A 20,591-nucleotide genomic window follows, 5' to 3' on the forward strand; every position below is an offset into this window, starting at 1 on the left:
TGGCTATATTAAAGTCACTAAATCATAATCAATACTGTTACATGTCATCAGTCACTGACTATATCAATTTTAGTAGCACTTGTTATCATGATTACAAGGATTTAATTTACCAGCAATGGTATTTGATTTTGTGGAAGGTTTTATAGTAGATAATGACGCTGGGATTCCTGTGTGTGAAGCTTGCCAGTATATATTCATAATCCTCAATAACTAGTAAAGCATACCTTGACCTCATCACTAGAAACAAGTCATGTGGGCACTAAAATAAAAAAAAGTATTTATAAAAGATACTCGTTATGTTGCCCCATATCTAAGAAAAGGAGGATTAGTGGTAGAATGTTGGACATTATTTGGTCAGTGTAGTAGCACCATATATAAAAAAGGAGGTACCCATGGACATTTAACGGACTGGCTACCATAGCCTCAGTACTGTAAGTTATATAATATAATTATGGTTGAACTGTTAGACACGACTATGGTGTTGGTAGTGGTACCACTAATATAATTAATTTGCCGTGTACCAAATGTTACTGTCTGACCTAGCCTAGGGTGAAACAGAAATATTTCATTATACATACCTGTTATTGATTACTGTCTAATTACCCGCCTGCATTGCATGTGTTGATAGATATAGGTCTATATAGGCATACCTTGGGTTTATCTGCTTACATCTTTAGGCCGGGTCATACTTTCTCTAACAGCAGAGCAGTATATACCACCCAGTGTGTCAAAAGAATCGGTTTTAAAACCAATCAGTGTATTACTGATAGTAACAATAGAAAATGTTTTGATAATTTATTATTTTAATTACTAACAGGGTGAAATCCAAATGTTCCATGTAGAAATTTGTGAAGGGGATATATTTTATTGAATGCATGAGTCTAACAAGAAATGAATGACTGCATATGAACAAAAGTAAAATTTAATAAAATCATAACTTTGTTTGACTTTGGGAAAGATACAGTTGCTGTCACGCCTGATCATGTCTGTTTATCATTAGTACCAATACTGTTGTGACATGTGTTGGGTCTAATTAAGGAATGTATCGTTATAACCTTCCCTCAGATTTCCATTTCAATGGATTAAGCAGCTAGCTAGAACATTGGTTGAATAGTATAAGCAGTGGTGTTAGTGTTGTCAGTGGAGAGGTTTTAATTAAACTAAAAGCTCTGTCCATACTGACAATCTCACCAGGGTTCAGAAAAGCTCCATTCATACTGACAATCTCACCAGAGTTCAGAAAAGCTCAGTCAATACTGAAACTCTCACCAGGGTTCAGAAAAGCTCTGTCCATACTGACAATCTCACCAGGGTTCAGAAAAGCTCCGTCCATACTGAAACTCTCACCATGGTTCAGAAAAGCTCTGTCCATACTGATACTCTCACCAGGGTTCAGAAAAGCTCCATTCATACTGACAATCTCACCAGGGTTCAGAAAAGCTCTGTCCATACTGACAATCTCACCAGGGTTCAGAAAAGCTCTGTCCATACTGAAACTCTCACCAGGGTTCAGAAAAGCTCTGTCCATACTGAAACTCTCACCAGGGTTCAGAAAAGCTCCATTCATACTGACACTCTCACCAGGGTTCAGAAAAGCTCTGTCCATACTGAAACTCTCACCAGGGATCAAAAAAGCTCCATTCATACTGACACTCTCACCAGGGTTCAGAAAAGCTCTGTCCATACTAAACTCTGTCCATACTGAAACTCTCACCAGGGTCAGGCCCAAAAAGTCTTCATACTAACACTCTCACCAGGGTTCAGAAAAGCTCCATTCATACTGACAATCTCCCCAGGGTTCAGAAAAGCTCTGTCCATACTGAAACTCTCACCAGGGATCAAAAAAGCTCCAGCCATACTGACACTCTCACCAGGGATCAAAAAAGCTCCGGCCATACTGACACTCTCACTGGGCTTCAGAAAAGCTCCAACCATATATACTGAAACTCTCACCAGGGATCAAAAAAGCTCCAGCCACACTGACACTCTCACCAAGGATCAAAAAAGCTCCAGCCATACTGACACTCTCAACAGGGTTCAGAATAGCTCTATCCATACTGACACTCTCCCCAGGGTTCAGAATAGCTCTATCCATACTGACACTGTCACTGGAAGTACTCTGGTTTTCCAAGCACATTTGATCCATACATAACCTTGGGTGCTATATATTTTTTATACAATAAAATACCCATGAGATCAGGAAGAAATCTCTATGTGTCTATGTGTTAAAAAAAAAAAAAAAAAAAAAAAATAATTAGTGTAAAGACTAAGAAAATATCGTATAGCTGGTTATATTCGCGGACCAAAATTTGCTCATATGTTAGTGATTTTAAATTTTCACAATATGGATTTTGAAGGTAGATGTCATTCAACCATTTCTATTATCAAATTTTTGCAATCATAGCAGTGTCCCGTTAAACTATCATCCCCGCGAAAATAACCAGCTATACGGTAAACACATGTTTTGGTTACGCTTTGTTAGCTCTTATATATCATAAAATCTGTAAATACTCCTCGTGGATCAGAAAAGGTGCTTAACAAAGATTCCTTTGCTATGCTGACGTAGCATTAGATTTATATGTAGAAGCGTTGTTTTCATCAAATAAAGTATGTTTGTTAAGAAGACATTATTAATTTTTTGTTTTTTGTTTTTTTTGTAGTCCAGCTGAATCTGACCCGCCAAGCTGGAATATGAGTGGAGTACCAGGAAGGTAAGTTTCTCTATAAAGTGCTCAGGAATGGAAAGATTTCAGACATTATAAAATGATAGATTTACCACTAATCCAAAGCTTTCAGCCTGATCAGTATTTATTTGGCCCAGTTTAAGGCATCATTTCCTCATTCATAGTCATTATCCTACTCCATACAGATAGCTATAGTGCTGTATAGTTACTCCTCATCAACTGGTAAAAATGGGACTAATTGATGTACCATGTGATTCCCAATAACGTTTGTGTGGGACTAATGTTTCTATTGGTGATGGAATGACGTCAAAAGATAAAATCCCGCGCTGACGTCATTTCATTTGGAAGATTAAAATAGTTAGTTCCATTATATTACCACTGTATAAACTAGTCCCGCAAAAAGATTGTCGGATATTACGTGGTACATGAATTTCGTCCCATTGTTGGCCAAATTTGAAGTATATGCATAGTCATAAAATAAGAGAATATTGAAAAGATGTTACCATAAAACATGCTTGACTGCAGCTATATTTCTAATTTGTTGTCCATTATCATGGAATACTTTTCATTAGTCTGAAGTCTATTTTATACAAAAACTTTAATTGAGCAAAATATTTAATTGTAATACTTCGGTCTATAGATCTGGGGTTATGTTGAGGTTTAATGTTTGAAATATGACTTTCTGGACTGCAGATTAAAAAACTGTATCAAAAGGCACATTTTATCTGTCAATGAACTTAAAAATGGTAACAGATTTGTCCCTTTTTCTCTTGTACAAAATTGATTTTGATAAAATATATATAAATTATCTCATTAAAGAACTTGGGCTGTATAGTGAATTGTGAAGCAGGTGTGAAGAGTTCAGTTTGGATTTGTACTTAGTGTACATGTATTAATAATTGATTTTTCTTTGTTTTCATACCAAATCTGGCTTTCTGATTGGCCAATATTTTTTTTGCATACCACTATGAAAAAAAACTCCGAGAATGGCGCGAAACCCCGACGTTAACGTGACGTCACAATAGAGACATTGACGTTGCGTATTGATTCGGAAAAAAGAATCCCTTGAAAAACCACTATAATGTTACATTTAAACATACTTCATTTTATCAAATAGAGTATAAAATTAATTATAAGTATTGAAGTCACTATTTTTTAATTTTATCGGGTTATGAAAAAAAAAATTGTTTGCAAACTTTTGTGAGAATCCGCTACGCGGATTCACACAGTTTGCAAACAATTTTTTTTCATACCCCGATAAAATTAAAAAATAGTGACATCAATGCTTAAATGAACTGTCAAAGTTTTTGATACGCCTTGTTCAATATTCAAAGTCTGCCTGCAGCTCGATCAGTTTATATGTATGAAACTGCTGGTCCTTTGACAAACTTTGGTTGAATATATTACCTAGAAATTATTGAGGTGTTCTTCAATTTAATCATTATAACATAATCTATATCTAGATTTAGTTTTCAGAACTAAAAACACAAAAGCATATAGAGCTAGCCTCAGGGTCACACCAATAAGGTTGATTTTTTTTCTATACATGATCCTGGTTGATACAAAGATCTTCAAACTTTTCAAATTCAGCTTTAAAATAAGCTTGTAACTAATGATTTAAGGGGCATTTAAGGATCTCCCAGTAATTACTGTCAACTGTCCAAAGAGGTATGATACATATCAACTTGTTTTGACCTGAAATTGACTTTTTTCAAAATTCAAAAAAGATATTTAGAAATATAAAGTATTTGAAGTATGCTTTACATCTAAGATACAAATGATCTTACTTGTAAAAAAGTAGTTTGTTTATTGCAGTAGAGATTTTCATAAAATAACTGCATAGTTGCATATTTTGATGGAACTGTTTTTTCCGAATTGAAACAAATTTTTCTCATAGAGAACATCAGCTAGACGACCAACTATGACTCGTGTCATTTGGCGATTTAGAGATTTAGAGATGAATAGATTTGTAACCTTTGAGGGATAATAAGATAGCTAGTAATTATTAAAACAAGTTGTGTACCTCAAAATTAAGACCTTACCATTTGTCTCTATAAAAAGGATAATTAAATCAGAATTTTGCACACAGTATTGGTTATTCATGAAATTTTAAAATGGTATCGATTACAGCTTGGGATTTTTGCTTTGCGGAACTGTAGTGATATTGAAAGATCTAAATATGAGTTGATTTTTGACGTTGGACTGTATGTGGATGGTGTCTAGCTATAAGGATATTGGGAAGTTACCAAGCTGTTATTCAAATGGATTGGATGATAGCTTGTAGATGGAAAGTTTCTTTTTGATATAATTTCTCTGAATTAGGATAAGAAGATATTAATTTTGGAATCAGTATTTTATATGTATACATATAGAAATGTCTGCAGATCGATAATCATGATCAAGGAGAAAGATTAAGATAGATAACTCAAATGGAGTCTGATTTTTGTTTCAGTATACAAGATGAACAGGCAATGTCCTTACACCAGAAAAAGCTTGACAAGGAGGTAAGATATTGCTTTATGTACGGTATATATGCCTCAAATTGTTGGTCTGAGTCTGACCAATTGGGGCAGGAGGTGTGGAACCGATAGGGAAAGTAGAGCCAGTGTATATTCAAAACATTTCTCGGCATAGCAAACTAGGTGAGCAATACGTCTTGTTTTAAATTTTGGTTTTCCGAAAATCAATAATTTATCAAATCATTTGACTGTTGTGTTTGTGATTATCCTTGACTGAAAGAAGATATGGCAATCTTTCTATTTCTATTTGTTTTCAGCGAAGACGAATTGATGAACAGAACAGGAGGAAAAGGGCAACTAACAATATGGGGCTGTTACAGCCCAATACAGATAGCCGGCCAAACTCCGGAGGGCACCGGCGCCGTGGAGATGAAACTCGGCCTCTTGTAAAGGAATCTTCAAAACCGTCCACACCTACAAACTTTGGTGAGTAATTAACCATCACAATTAAGCATCTGTACCAGTTATCTTTGTTGAGTTATTGGTTGTCATTTAGTCAATAGGTTTGTAATGTAATTTGAAAATTTTAGCAGAAAATGTTTTGTTCAGTTTTCTTTACTTTTTAGTTAAATATGTGTTTAATGTCATCTTGCCAAATGATAAAAAAATTTGTAGTAGTTACAATACCTCGTCCATATCTCATACCCTGTCAGCTGTGTGATGTGGTAATCTAAAAACAACAGCATTCTGTAAAGTAAGATGATATGTAGATGTACCTGAGCAACCTTTCTGGCAAAGCAATACAAAATTGTCAGAATACAAATAATTGATGGCGTAAATTGGTACCGCTGTTTACAAATCTGGTCAGACTTGGTCATATCATTCGATACATCCTATACCATTCTAGGCCAAATCTGGGCCATGTAGTCTGACACACTATTTACAAATCTATGTCAAATCTGGGTCATATAGACTAACACACTATATACAAATCTAGGTCATGTAGACCAACACCCATATATACAAATCTAGGTCATGTAGACTGACACACACTATACAAATCTAGGTAAAATCTAGGCGATATAAACCAACACATACCTTTACAAATAGGTCAAATCTGGGTCATGTAGACCAACACACAATTTACAAATCTAGGTCAAATCTGGTTCATGTAAACTGACACACTATAAGCAAATTTAGGTCAAATCTAGGTCATGTAGACAGACACACACTATACAAATTTAGGTCATGTAGACCAGCACCCACTATACAAATCTAGGTCATGTATACTGACACACACTATACAAATCTAGGTCATGTAGACTGACATACTATACAAATCCAGGTCAAATCTAGGTGATATAGACCAACACACTATACAAATCTAGGTCAATTCTAGGTTATGAGGACAGACATACACAATCTAGGTCATGTAAACCAACACACATTATACAAATCTAGGTCAAATCTGGTTTATGTCGACCTACACCCCTATACCATTGAGATTAGAGGTAATGTCACAGTCAAAACATTACATTAACTTTACCATCTTCTGTTTCCTTTAAACAAACATAGACAAATAACACACATTTTACACTGAGCTTATAACACCACAGAAAGGCAAGTAATTCTACTGCCTAGACATCCTGTTATAGTCATGTAAAATGATGGTTCTCCAGACAATACAGGCAAATATCCTATCCAAATGATATATAAGGTTAAACAAAGACATTGATTTCTGGGAATATGCTGACATTTAAACTCCTTGGAGAATGTTCTGTGGTATTTTAGACTGATTTGCACTGTTCCATTGGAATCATCTCCATATCTGACCTTTACACAAACCTAGCAGTGATGTCTACAGCTTCTACAATCCATTTCACAACTACAGTTACACATACAAGTGTATGTTTACTGCAAAGTAATTCATTTTGAACTTTAAAAATATAAATAAACGTAAGATTTTCTTCTTAAAGCAAAAATAACCTTTATTTCCTTCAAGTGTCTGTAGTTTTATCACATATTTGCTTGAAGATTAGGACCATTATAACATCTAATACACCAGCTATAGACAAACAGTCCTTGATACTAATGTGTGTCCAAACCTAAATCAATACATGTTCCACAAGAATTTTAATGTAAGACAGAATCAAACATTGTGATTTTACATCGCAATTCAATTTCATAAGCCTGGATTTTATAAATATTTAAAATTTCTATTATAACTGTACATGCTTGATTTCAGAATACCTCGGCCCTGCAGCTAATGATGATATAGATGACATGGCACGATTGTCACCGCAAGATCAACGCACGATGACTGTTCTAAACGTTACAACCGACAGCCACAGTGATGACAGTGACAGTATACCAGAGATTGCCTCGCCTCTAGAAGGTATGCAGTGTGTCCACTCAAGGGGGGCCACAGATCGTTACTCTAGGACTAAAGTGTGACCAGGTCACTCAAGGGGGGTCACAGATCGTTACTCAATGACTAAAGTGTGACCAGGTCACTCAAAGGTGGCCACAGATCGTTACTGTATGACTAAAGTGTGACCAGGTTACTCAAAGGACTAAAGTGTGACCAGGTCACTCAAGGGGGGTCACAGATCGTTACTCAATGACTAAAGTGTGACCAGGTCACTCAAAGGTGGCCACAGATCGTTACTGTATGACTAAAGTGTGACCAGGTCACTCAAGGGGGGTCACAGATCATTTCTCATCAATGCAAAGTGTCCAGGTCACTCAACGGGAGTCACAGATCGTTTCTCACCACAGTGTGTCCAGTTCACTCTGCGGGGGTCACAGATCGTTTCTCACCACAAGGTGTCCAGGTCAAGGGGTCACAGATCTTTTCTCACCATAGTGTGCCCAGATTTTTGATGAGGGTCACTGATTGTTTCTCACCACAGTGTGTCCAGGTCACTTGACTGGGGTCATAGATCGTTTATCACCATAGCGTGTCCAAGGTCACTTGACTTGGGTCACAGAACGTTTTTTTTAAATTCAGAAATTCTTAATGTTATTTTCTATTATAACCAGGGATTTGTGGCACCTAATAAGTACATAGGACTAAAATCAATACATTTCATACATCTATTTTTGTTGGTCCCATAAACCCTTAACCCATAAATCTATGATAATCTTTTGAAGACTTTAAAATCAAATTTTAGAACTGTTCAATTTAAGTTTTGCGTGTAAATATCAATGAAAAAAATCTAGTACTGTCTGACTATTACAAAATGCATGGTAACTCGATATAACTTGTGCTTAAACTGGAATCTGGCCAGTCCAAACCTAGGAATGAATATTTTATAGAAGAGTCCAAGCCAAATTTCTGAGGACTACAACTAGCTAGAATTCTCACAAACAACTTCCTTCTCCAGAAATTCTCAGACATATCTTTCCTTGCTCCTCCAAAGTTTATAAATGACATTTTTCTTTCTCCTTTTACCTTCAATTACCGAGTCTTCAATGTCTTGGGGACATCGTGCTTATTAAAATACATATGGAAATTATTTGCAGTTTTTTTGATTGCCTTTTAAAAAGTTTGAAAAAAAAAATTCTGATATTTTTAAAAATTAATTTTTAGATATTTTCGATAGCTTATAAGAAAATTATAGTAAAATTGTCTAAGCTATGAAATATATAGATATATGTATGCAACAGCAAACATTTTTTGATGTAATTAATCTTTTTTTTCCCTTGTGAACATCTTGTGATCCTTTGAATAACTGAGCTCCACAAACCAAATCTAAAGTATGCCCAATATTGAACCTCCAATCATATCAAGAAGGACAAAATATGTAACCAACTTCTGATTTCGTTTTTTTTACCTGAGGATTTTATAACAGTAAAACACCTGGATCAATTCAAACTTCACTTTTGTGATGAATTTTGATAACCTGCCTGTCTTGTGAGTGTTAGCAGAACTGTTCCATGTAGGATTTTACTTTGCCTTTACTATAGAAACAGGGATTTAGTCTGAACTATGCATCAATTTTCATAGAATCTTGAAATGAAGATTGGCTGTGGTTATATGAAAATCAACACCTGGTTGCATGTTTGTAATTTATTTGACTTGTGACTTATAAGAGAAATGAAATGTTTTAAAACTATCATTTTGACTATAATTATACTGCATGGTGATAAATGGGTAGAATGTACTAGTATGTAGAACTTGTTGAAATATCTTGTAAGACTGTGTGCTTCCAATGTCCATTTGTATTGCTGCACTTACTGTCCGGCGCACCTCCTATCCCCTTGATGTTCACCATCCCTAATTCCCACTGTTTGGATATGTTCACTCCCAACTCCCTTATTGTTTTACCTGACCCCTAATTCCTACTGTTTAGATATGTTCACTCCCAATTCCCTATATGTTTACTTGACCCCTAATTCCCACTGTTTGGATATGTTCACTCCCAACTCCCTTATTGTCTACTTGACCCCTAATTCCCACTGTTTGGATATGTTCATTCCTAGCTGTGATCAGTTCCCCCTAGATGTTTACTTGACCCCTAATTCCCACTGTTTGGATATGTTCACTTCCAACTCCCTTATTGTTTTACCTGACCCCTAATTCCTACTGTTTAGATATGTTCACTCCCAATTCCCTATATGTTTACTTGACCCCTAATTCCCACTGTTTGGATATGTTCACTCCCAACTCCCTTATTGTTTACCTGGCCCCTAATTCCTACTGTTTAGATATGTTCACTCCCAAACCCCTAGATGTCTACTTGACCCCTAATTCCTACTGTTTAGATATGTTCACTCCCAAACCCCTAGATGTCTACTTGACCCCTAATTCCCACTGTTTGGATATGTTCATTCCTAGCTGTGATCAGTTCCCCCTAGATGTTTACTTGACCCCTAATTCCCACTGTTTAGATATGTTCACTCCCAAACCCCTAGATGTCTACTTGACCCCTAATTCCCACTGTTTGGATATGTTCATTCCTAGCTGTGATCAGTTCCCCCTAGATGTTTACTTGACCCCTTATTCCCACTGTTTGGATATGTTCACTTCCAACTCCCTAGATGTCTACTTGACCCCTAATTCCTACTGTTTAGATATGTTCACTCCCAATTCCCTATATGTTTACTTGACCCCTAATTCCCACTGTTTGGATATGTTCACTCCCAACTCCCTTATTGTTTACCTGGCCCCTAATTCCTACTGTTTAGATATGTTCACTCCCAAACCCCTAGATGTCTACTTGACCCCTAATTCCCACTGTTTGGATATGTTCACTCCCAACTCCCTTATTGTTTTACCTGACCCCTAATTCCTACTGTTTAGATATGTTCACTCCCAATTCCCTATATGTTTACTTGACCCCTAATTCCCACTGTTTGGATATGTTCACTCCCAACTCCCTTATTGTTTACCTGGCCCCTAATTCCTACTGTTTAGATATGTTCACTCCCAAACCCCTAGATGTCTACTTGACCCCTAATTCCCACTGTTTGGATATGTTCATTCCTAGCTGTGATCAGTTCCCCCTAGATGTTTACTTGACCCCTAATTCCCACTGTTTAGATATGTTCACTCCCAAACCCCTAGATGTCTACTTGACCCCTAATTCCCACTGTTTGGATATGTTCATTCCTAGCTGTGATCAGTTCCCCCTAGATGTTTACTTGACCCATAATTCCCACTGTTTGGATATGTTCACTTCCAACTCCCTAGATGTCTACTTGACCCCTAATTCCTACTGTTTAGATATGTTCACTCCCAATTCCCTATATGTTTACTTGACCCCTAATTCCCACTGTTTGGATATGTTCACTCCCAACTCCCTTATTGTTTACCTGGCCCCTAATTCCTACTGTTTAGATATGTTCACTCCCAAACCCCTAGATGTTTACTTGACCCCTAATTCCCACTGTTTGGATATGTTCACTCCCAACTCCCTTATTGTTTTACCTGACCCCTAATTCCTACTGTTTAGATATGTTCACTCCCAATTCCCTATATGTTTACTTGACCCCTAATTCCCACTGTTTGGATATGTTCACTCCCAACTCCCTTATTGTTTACCTGGCCCCTAATTCCTACTGTTTAGATATGTTCACTCCCAAACCCCTAGATGTCTACTTGACCCCTAATTCCCACTGTTTGGATATGTTCATTCCTAGCTGTGATCAGTTCCCCCTAGATGTTTACTTGACCCCTAATTCCCACTGTTTAGATATGTTCACTCCCAAACCCCTAGATGTCTACTTGACCCCTAATTCCCACTGTTTGGATATGTTCATTCCTAGCTGTGATCAGTTCCCCCTAGATGTTTACTTGACCCCTAATTCCCACTGTTTGGATATGTTCACTTCCAACTCCCTAGATGTCTACTTGACCCCTAATTCCTACTGTTTAGATATGTTCACTCCCAATTCCCTATATGTTTACTTGACCCCTAATTCCCACTGTTTGGATATGTTCACTCCCAACTCCCTTATTGTTTACCTGGCCCCTAATTCCTACTGTTTAGATATGTTCACTCCCAAACCCCTAGATGTCTACTTGACCCCTAATTCCCACTGTTTGGATATGTTCATTCCTAGCTGTGATCAGTTCCCCCTCGATGTTTACTTGACCCCTAATTCCCACTGTTTGGATATGTTCATTCCTAGCTGTGATCAGTTCCCCCTAGATGTTTACCTGACCCGTAATTCCCACTGTTTAGATATGTTTATTCCTAGCTATGACATATTCCCTCTAGATGTTTACCTGACCCGTAATTGATTATTCCCACTGTTTAGATATGTTTATTCCTAGCTATGATATATTCCCCCTAGATGTCTTGACCCGTAATTCCCACTGTTTAGATATGTTTATTCCTAGCTATGACCTCTTCCCTCTAGATTTTACCACCCCTTATTTCTCTGTCTATATGTCATTGGCCCTATCCTGTCCCCATATATCTACCCCATCCCATTATCCGCACCCTTACGATTATCCCTCCCCTTTCCCTTTATCCCCCATTCTGTCCCTTTATCTCCCACCTGGCTGTCCTGTTTTCACCTACCCCGTGTCCCTCTCCTTACCCTTTCCCTTTAAGCCCCAACCCAGTGCCTCTCTCCTTACCCTGTCCCTTTATGCCCCAACCCAGTGCCTCTCTCCTTACCCTGTCCCTTTGAGCCCCAACCCAGTGCCTCTCTCCTTACCCTGTCCCTTTAAGTCCCAAACCAGTGCCTCTCTCCTTACCCTGTCCCTTTCAGCCCCGACCCAGTGCCCTTATCCTTACCCTGTCCTTTAAGCCCCCGCCCCATGCCCTATCCTTACCCTGCCCCTTATCCCCGCCCCCTCCTGTCATAGCTATTCTCCTGCATGTGTTCCTGTACCTATAGGTAACATGGGTAACTCGGCACCAGAACCAATGCAGCCCACCAGGAAAAAGGACAAGGCCAAGACCTCTAAGAGTGCTGCAAATTGGACTCTTGCCAACACGGGACAAATCCCAAATTTTACCACGAAAAAGAAAAAATCTCAGGATAATGTTATCTCTGAGGGGGTTGAAAATGTTGATGATGAATCTCCTGATATCCCCATGCTGCAAGGTAGGGAGGCGTGGTCTAGTAGGGTCAGGTGACTGCACTGCATGTTAGTGTTCCCATATAACCCTTGTGTGTCTAACTCTCCCAGCAACACTGTATCCTTCAGCTAACAATGCATCATGCAGCAAGATTTCAGCTAGTCTTTCAGCATAGCCTGTCAATTACAACCAATACAGTATCCTAATTAAATTGACCATTCATTGATGAATTCTGAAATTGATCAAAAGAAACCATTACCATAAGGTCCATGCTATTTTGCTATTTCATCAAACATGTTTAAATATCAAGATGTTCTTCTATACTTATAGAATTAGTAGAACATTATTTTATAGCTGTCTTCATTAGTATGCTTTTTTGTGGTTTTATTTTTACAAATAATTGAAAATGAAATATTGATATGAAGCCTTTGAAAATCAGAATAAAATTTCCAATGGATCAGTTGAATCATAAAACAGTTTGGTTGGCATTGCAGATTGTGCCTCTTTGATCGCAAATGTATAGCAGCTTTAATCAAATTGTATTTTGTTTTAGTTTTTATTAGTCTTTTTTATGATTACATTTCATAAAGTTTTGGAAGGTTGGCAAGGTTTGATTAAAGGGAAATAACTCTTACTATTTTGTGTCACTAATGCTTATTTAGTGGTAAACCACAACAGAAGATTGAATTAACATTAATTTAGAAGAGATTTAAATATGTTTTGAAACTATAGTGTTCAATAGGAAGTAGTGAAGCTAGAATTCATTATTACAGAAAAGGTTAATATAACAATTTATCCTAATTCTTTCTCTCACGATACATCAACATACCTTTGATATCACACTAGTAAATTTGTGTAGGCCAATAAATTGTATAACATATCTGCTGCCATGACTAGACCACTATAAATCTGAATACAGTAAATACTGCAGTGTTTGTTAAAACATTATGAGTATAATACTCAAGCAGATATATCCTTCTACATTGTATAGATCAGCACAATCACTACCGAAACATTGCTTTGGCTGACCAGATGGCTTAGTAGTAAAAGTGTCTGACATTTAACCTGCAGCGTCCACCTCTAAGTCATGAGTTTAAGGCAGATGCAGATATCAAAGATTAAATTATAAACTTTATTTTACAACCATTGCAAAAGAAGTTTTACAACCATTGCAAAAGAAGTTACTTATAAACAAGTTATATTACTTATATACACTTTTAATAGCCCAGATCGATTTATGAGTGTGTGGGGTTCAATGACTGTAAGTCGGTGGGCTTTTTGTGATAGGGAGTTTCTCCCAATTACTATATATAGCTGTAGAAAGGATGAACAGTGAATTTATTTAGTCAAACCAAACATTTTCTCCATAATTATCCTAAAGAAAGTAAATATATATTTTATATTTTTTTCCGTCTGTAAGGAGCATTTAAAATTTATTATCAATATATAGTTATTTATGCTGTTATATTCTTGAGAAATATAAGTATTCTGTATTACATATAGCTGAATAACTTAAGAGTAACAGCTGATAGTTGACAAGCTGTCACACCACTCAGACTAAACTGATAAACCAGAAATATTTGTTAATAGACCTACCAACATATAGATATCAGTGGACATTCCCTGGAGATAACTGTCCATTACAGTGAGTACAGGTAAAACTCCACAGTGGGATATGTACAACTGGCATCCATATCGTATTTTACCTCGGCTGTTTTTCTCCGTTCCTCTGTCTCTGGGAGGGACCTCAAGAGATTCTGTTATTTGTTTTAGTGTCTACTATCTTGCCTGTAGTCTGAGCTTACTGTGTAGAACCAAAGAGGACTAGAACAGTTGATCACCTTCTACTGAATATTTGGACTAATTTTATATTTACTTTGTAAGGGATGTAATACAACAGGTATTTATCTTATTGTAGTTAAAGTTGTCCTTCGGTCAGTTTTTATTATTTTTTTCACTTAATTGGTAAGGAATTCAACCTGATAGAATGTCACATTACTTAGTGTTTCAGTTATAAACTTAAATACTAATTTTCCTAGGAAGAGTTGATGTAAAGGATACAATATTGACATCATTGTCACTTTATTGATGTTCATTCTTGTGATTAGCTATAAAGAGACTTGTTTTAGATTTTTGTCATAAGTTGTTATCTTAATCATGCTGAATAAGAGGTCTGTGTTGAAGTAGCAGACCATACACAATTACAGGTGTGCAGCTTGATTACAGGTAAAATATCACACACATCGTCAGTAAACCTTTAGCTTTGTGGACGCTTGCTCACTGGGTGGCTTTAGGGTTTTTTGCCTGTAACTAGTCTAGCAGAAAGAAACGGTTCAGTGTTTTGTCATTTGAGTCAATCAGTTAAATTCAATACGGGTAGGTCATTCACGGAGATCCTCGATGTAGGCCAATAAAACGGATAAATAGTACAGATCCATAACAGTCTGGTCAGACAACAGTTATAGGACATAGACTGTAGATTCTCGTGCAAGTAAAGTCAAGAAAAAGCTGATGGTGTTTCCAAGTTCGAGTGTGAATGGCTGATTGGAAGTCCCCTGTTGGATGGTTCTGGTGTATGTGTATGATCTACAATGTTGGATTAAATGTTGTGATCTAAGTGTTGGATTATAAACATGTCTCGTCACCTGGAGAATGGGGGTAGGGCTCGTATCAATGAAGCATTCGAGTTTGGAGATTCTGAACATAATGAGTTCTCCTCTGGCGATCGGCTGGATCATAACCCGTGTAAGTTTTATATTCAGCTTAAATTGTCTCATTAAAATACAGAAAAACCTTTTTAATTAGACTTATTTTATTATTAAATGGTAATATGACATGTTTTATTATATTATCAGCTGTGTGTTTAATTTGCCAAATTGAATGTGTTTTCATATCAACTTATGAGTTCATAGGTGTGTAATGTTTTATAAATTTTCTCTATGTAAACAAATCAATGTACAGTACTAATAAGTACATTTAGCTGGGTTATCATAAAACAGGGCTAGCTGTACTTCAGACTTTTGTTCACATAACAATTCTATCAGTTCTATGATGTAACATGTAAAATTTACATGTGCAAACCTGATAACTAATACTATTAGATAGCAAGTGTCACAGTTTCTGTGACCTTGACCCTTGTACAATTGTTTTGCTGTATATATATTCTCAATGGCCAGGTCACCAAGATACTGCCTACCATATCATAAGAATGTGCAAATGTCTGACGTCAGCTGAATGCCACCACTGACATTTAAAGTCTATATTGGACCTTTACGAAGTGATAACGTGTCGAAGATGGGGGTCGTCAGGTTAGGCAAGAATTTAGGACACCTCTGGTCAGGCCAATAACAATCTCAAATATGTATACTATCTTGGTGTATGCACATTTTATTTATACACAAAGAAAGATTTATCTTTAAAATCAAATACTAGAATTGATAAAACCAACACTGATACCACTTAACCTAGTTTATTTCTTCAGACTTTGTATAAATCCTTGACTTTATCAGGAGCCTTTCTTACTAACACTTAGTATAAAGCTAGCTTTTGGAGAAGAACAAACTAAACAAAGATTATAAAGGTGACACATTGGAGTGTCACTTCGGGTGTTAATTCGATCTTCACAGAATTAATTGAAATCTACATAAAGCAATTATTGGCAAGTAAGTGTTTAATGTAGTAAATGTTTGACAGTTTCTATATTTATCTGTGTAAGGAGTGATCAGTCAGGCCTCAGGTGGATATAACAAGCTGGTCTCGTTCAATTTATGAAAAAACATGCTGAGAGCATTTTGTTTTTATTTAGAAGCATAATAATATCAAACTGAGGGCATATTTTGTTTATTGATAACCTCTGGCAAATAATGTTTACTTTTCATTAACTACATTTGTATACAAACAGCTGTTACTGAAGGCAGCATTGCCTTTATAAATTATAATCACAATTATTCATAGTGTGTGGATGTTTATTGAACTTATTAGTGAACAAATCACTTATGATGTCAATAGTGAACTGATCACTCGTAATGTCAATAGTGAACTGATCACTCGTAATGTCAATAGTGAACTGCGTGCTCCTGATGTCACTAGTGAACTGCATGCTCCTGAGGTCACTAGTGAATTGATTGCTAGTGAATTGATCGCTCCTGATGTCACTAGTGAATTGCTCACAGCTGATATCACTAGTGAATTGATCGCTCCTGATGTCACTAGTGAATTGATCGCTCCTGATGTAAGTAGTGAATTGATCGCTCCTGATGTCACTAGTGAATTAATCGCTCCTGATGTCACTAGTGAATTGATCGCTCCTGATGTCACTAGTGAATTGATCGCTCCTGATGTCACTAGTGAATTGATCGCTCCTGATGTAAGTAGTGAATTGATCGCTCCTGATGTCACTAGTGAATTAATCGCTCCTGATGTCACTAGTGAATTGATCGCTCCTGATGTCACTAGTGAATTGATCGCTCCTGATGTAAGTAGTGAATTGATCGCTCCTGATGTCACTAGTGAATTGATCGCTCCTGATGTCACTAGTGAATTGATCGCTCCTGATGTCACTAGTAAATTGCTCGCTCCTGATGTCACTAGTAAATTGCTAACTCCTGATGTCACTAGTAAATTGCTCGCTCCTGATGTCACTAGTGAATTAATCGCTGAGTCCTGACGTCCTGAGGTCACTAGTGAATTAATCGCTCCTGAGTCACTAGTGAATTATCGCTCCTGATACTATGAATATCGCTCCTGATCACTAGTGAATTAATCGCTCCTGAGGTCACTAGTGAATTAATCGCTCCTGAGGTCACTAGTGAATTAATCGCTCCTGAGGTCACTAGGAATTAATCGCTCCTGAGGTCACTAGTAAATTGATCGCTCCTGATGTCACTAGTGAATTAATCGCTCCTGAGGTCACTAGTGAATTAATCGCTCCTGAGGTCACTAGTGAATTGATCGCTCCTGATGTCACTAGTGAATTAATCACTCCTGATGTCACTAGTGAATTAATCACTCCTGATGTCACTAGTGAATTGATCGCTCCTGATGTCACTAGTGAATTAATCGCTCCTGATGTCACTAGTAAATTGCTCGCTCCTGATGTCACTAGTGAATTGATCGCTCCTGATTTCATCAATACACCAATTCTTGTGATGAGGACTTTAACTTTTTCTGCTATAGTTGAGTAGAATTTTGTTTGATACATTGATGTCCTACATAAATGGCCATCATAAGCGGTAAAGATGTCTGCAGCCATACACAAGCAAAATTCAGACAGCCCAATTATACACTGATATTTTTATTGATTCATCATTTAACACATTAGTATTCAGTCATCAAAAATAATACTGATAAATTTTGCTAGATTTTGCTAGAAATGAAATCAAAGCATTTAGAAATAATATTTTCTCTTCTATAGAAATAGCTTGACTATAGTATTATTTAGTTCCATATTCTTTGCAGCACTGTTTACATATCAACTAGTTAATATTTTGCAAAAGTCATTAACATTTGAACTATTTTCTTTCGATCATAGTCTATGTTTGCTGACTGAATCAGGTTTCAGTCTATGTTTGTTGACTGAATCAGGTTTCAAATACATTTCAAGGTTACCTTAGAGGGATTCTCAGGTTACCTTTTCTTATTGTCTTTTGTCCGTCGTCATGCATTTGTTTACCTTAAACAATTTACATTTTCAATTTTTTCTCCAAAGCTACTGCAGCAAAATCAAGGAAATTTTGCACAAACCTTCAAAGGCATTATGGTCACTTGCAATTCTGAATCCCCGTATATCCCCCTTCCTCAAAAGCGGCTATGGAAGGGGTCAAAACGGGGGGAAATGGAGAGTTAATTGTCAAATTTATTCTAGTTTATATAAGAAAAACACATTTTTAAGCAATATTTATTTAATTTCTTTAAAAAACTTTCTTCTGCATGCTCTTCATAGAATAAAAGGTCAAATTGATAAAATCAGTTCCTCTATGTGAAAGTTTTTTTCCCCAAATTGATGATGCCTAAATTACACTGGTACCACTAATTTTTTCAGTATTTCCAGCACCAAAACATTACAATAGTGTGAATTTCATATAAGTTTTTACGTTAGATATTTTGTCGATTTTGTATCAGTATACAATTTTACATACCAACATCAGTCCTGACCAACTTCATATGTCAGATCAGAGTGCAAGGGCCTGGTATAATGCTTCTGTATCAGATCTCAGGTGACCATTAAGGCCCAATGGGCCTTTTGTTTTTTTTCAAATATGTTTCAAATAACCTTTGGCCTTCTCATAGTATAATTTAGTTTTTCATTTTTCTTAACATTATATTACTAATTGTTTTTGTGTGTATTTATTATTATTATTAAGTCATTGATAATTAATCATAAAGGTGGCTTTGATTAATCTAGGAAATTTAAATCTAAAGGAAAAAAATAATGAAATTGTTGTTATCATTTAAATACATTTTTAAACTTTTGATTAATAAACATGTATTACCAATATAATTTTTTCATAACTGCATATTCCAGTAATGACGTTAAGCGTTTCTCCAGTTTATCATAACAGATTAAATAATGCATTTTTTAAAAGTTTTTTATATCATACCATACATATTTTATATACACTAGAACAATTGATGTTGATATGGTCTTCATTTTCAGCTGTTTTTGATGTGTAAATATGTGTATCAGCTAAAATAAATCAATTCTTTTGCTATATGTTTCCATGTAAATAGGCAAAAAGGTAAAGAAAATAAGAAAAGATTGATATCAAAATGTGTTGTTCATTTCAGATAATGTAACTCCAAATAAATCAAAGAACAAGAAAGACAAAAAACAGAAGAAAGCCCAACAGGCAGCGTTAGCAGCGGAACGAAGTACAGGAGAGCGGGGCGAACGAGGCGGAAACGTCATGTCCATGAACCCAAATATGGGCGATGATGATGTGGAAGATGTTGACGATAGTAGTGCACCGATTGTTCCCCAACAGGTTGCCCAGGGCAAATCACCATCTGGGAGGAATGGCAAGGAGGATTACAACTCAGGAGGGGTGAGTTTTGTACACTTCTAGAAGCAATGGAGAGACTCAGCACAACTGTATCTACTGTTAACAAACATTAACTTTTCTATTGAATTTCACTAATTTCATTTCAAAACAAGTTTATGGAGATTGCAATTTGTGGATTGAAAATATTGAATATTTGTGGAGATAAACTTTCAAGAATTTACTTGGTTTGCGAAAGTAAATCTCTCGCAAAAGAAAGTTAATTTACAGTTTCCATATTAAAGGCCAGTTCTTCCTTGGAAACAGATTTAAAGGATCAAAATGAAACAGGATTGTTTCTCAATTAGAAATAAGTACATGCAATCTTAGTAAGTACTACATTGATACTGAGGGTACACATTAATCTAACATCATTCAAAATTCATGGATTTTACACCAGAAACATAAACGTATTAACCCTTGTTTTAACTACAGTCAAAACCACTATGATTCAAACTCCAATAAATAAAATTTCTCACTGTATCAAATTTTTTGCGTGGTTCCAAATTTCTTCACTCTATAAAATTACTGACAAACCCGTGTATGAATCAAAGTTTCATGAATCAAAGTTTTCAATGCATCAAACTATCACTATGGTTAAATTGACACTCAATTATTGGAATAAAATATTTACCTGAACAGATTGATTTCTAGATACTTAAATAGCCAAAAAATGACCAGATTTTCACATTTGCTTAAATTATGTATATTTTGGATGGTTGCCATGGCAGCTACAACTGGAATGATACACAACTATCATACTAAATGTATAAGGGATGTACTAGATACTTGAAATTCAACAAATTAATCACAAAATAACAGGTTTGAAAATTTAATGGATTTAGGAGTCATAAAGGGCCCAAACAATGCATA

The 20,591-nt window shown here is 36.2% G+C and overlaps 1 protein-coding gene across 4 annotated transcripts in view; it reads left to right on the forward strand.

Annotated features, from left to right (window-relative positions):
* The window catches only part of LOC138323381 (tubby-related protein 3-like), a 62,415-nt gene that overhangs the window by 33,324 nt on the left and 8,500 nt on the right, over positions 1–20,591 (forward strand). For 3 of the 4 annotated variants that reach the window (XM_069267985.1, XM_069267976.1, XM_069267968.1), the window contains exons 2-7: positions 2,661–2,711; positions 5,137–5,188; positions 5,461–5,629; positions 7,389–7,538; positions 12,497–12,706; positions 19,468–19,724. In XM_069267985.1, the coding sequence (XP_069124086.1) occupies positions 2,692–2,711; positions 5,137–5,188; positions 5,461–5,629; positions 7,389–7,538; positions 12,497–12,706; positions 19,468–19,724 (858 nt within the window). In that variant the 5' untranslated portion in view covers positions 2,661–2,691. The remainder of the gene's footprint in view (positions 1–2,660; positions 2,712–5,136; positions 5,189–5,460; positions 5,630–7,388; positions 7,539–12,496; positions 12,707–19,467; positions 19,725–20,591) is intronic. The other variant, XM_069267994.1, reaches the window with a different exon arrangement.

Source organism: Argopecten irradians, chromosome 1 (genome assembly GCF_041381155.1).
Source record: "Argopecten irradians isolate NY chromosome 1, Ai_NY, whole genome shotgun sequence".
Lineage (NCBI taxonomy): Eukaryota > Metazoa > Mollusca > Bivalvia > Pectinida > Pectinidae > Argopecten > Argopecten irradians.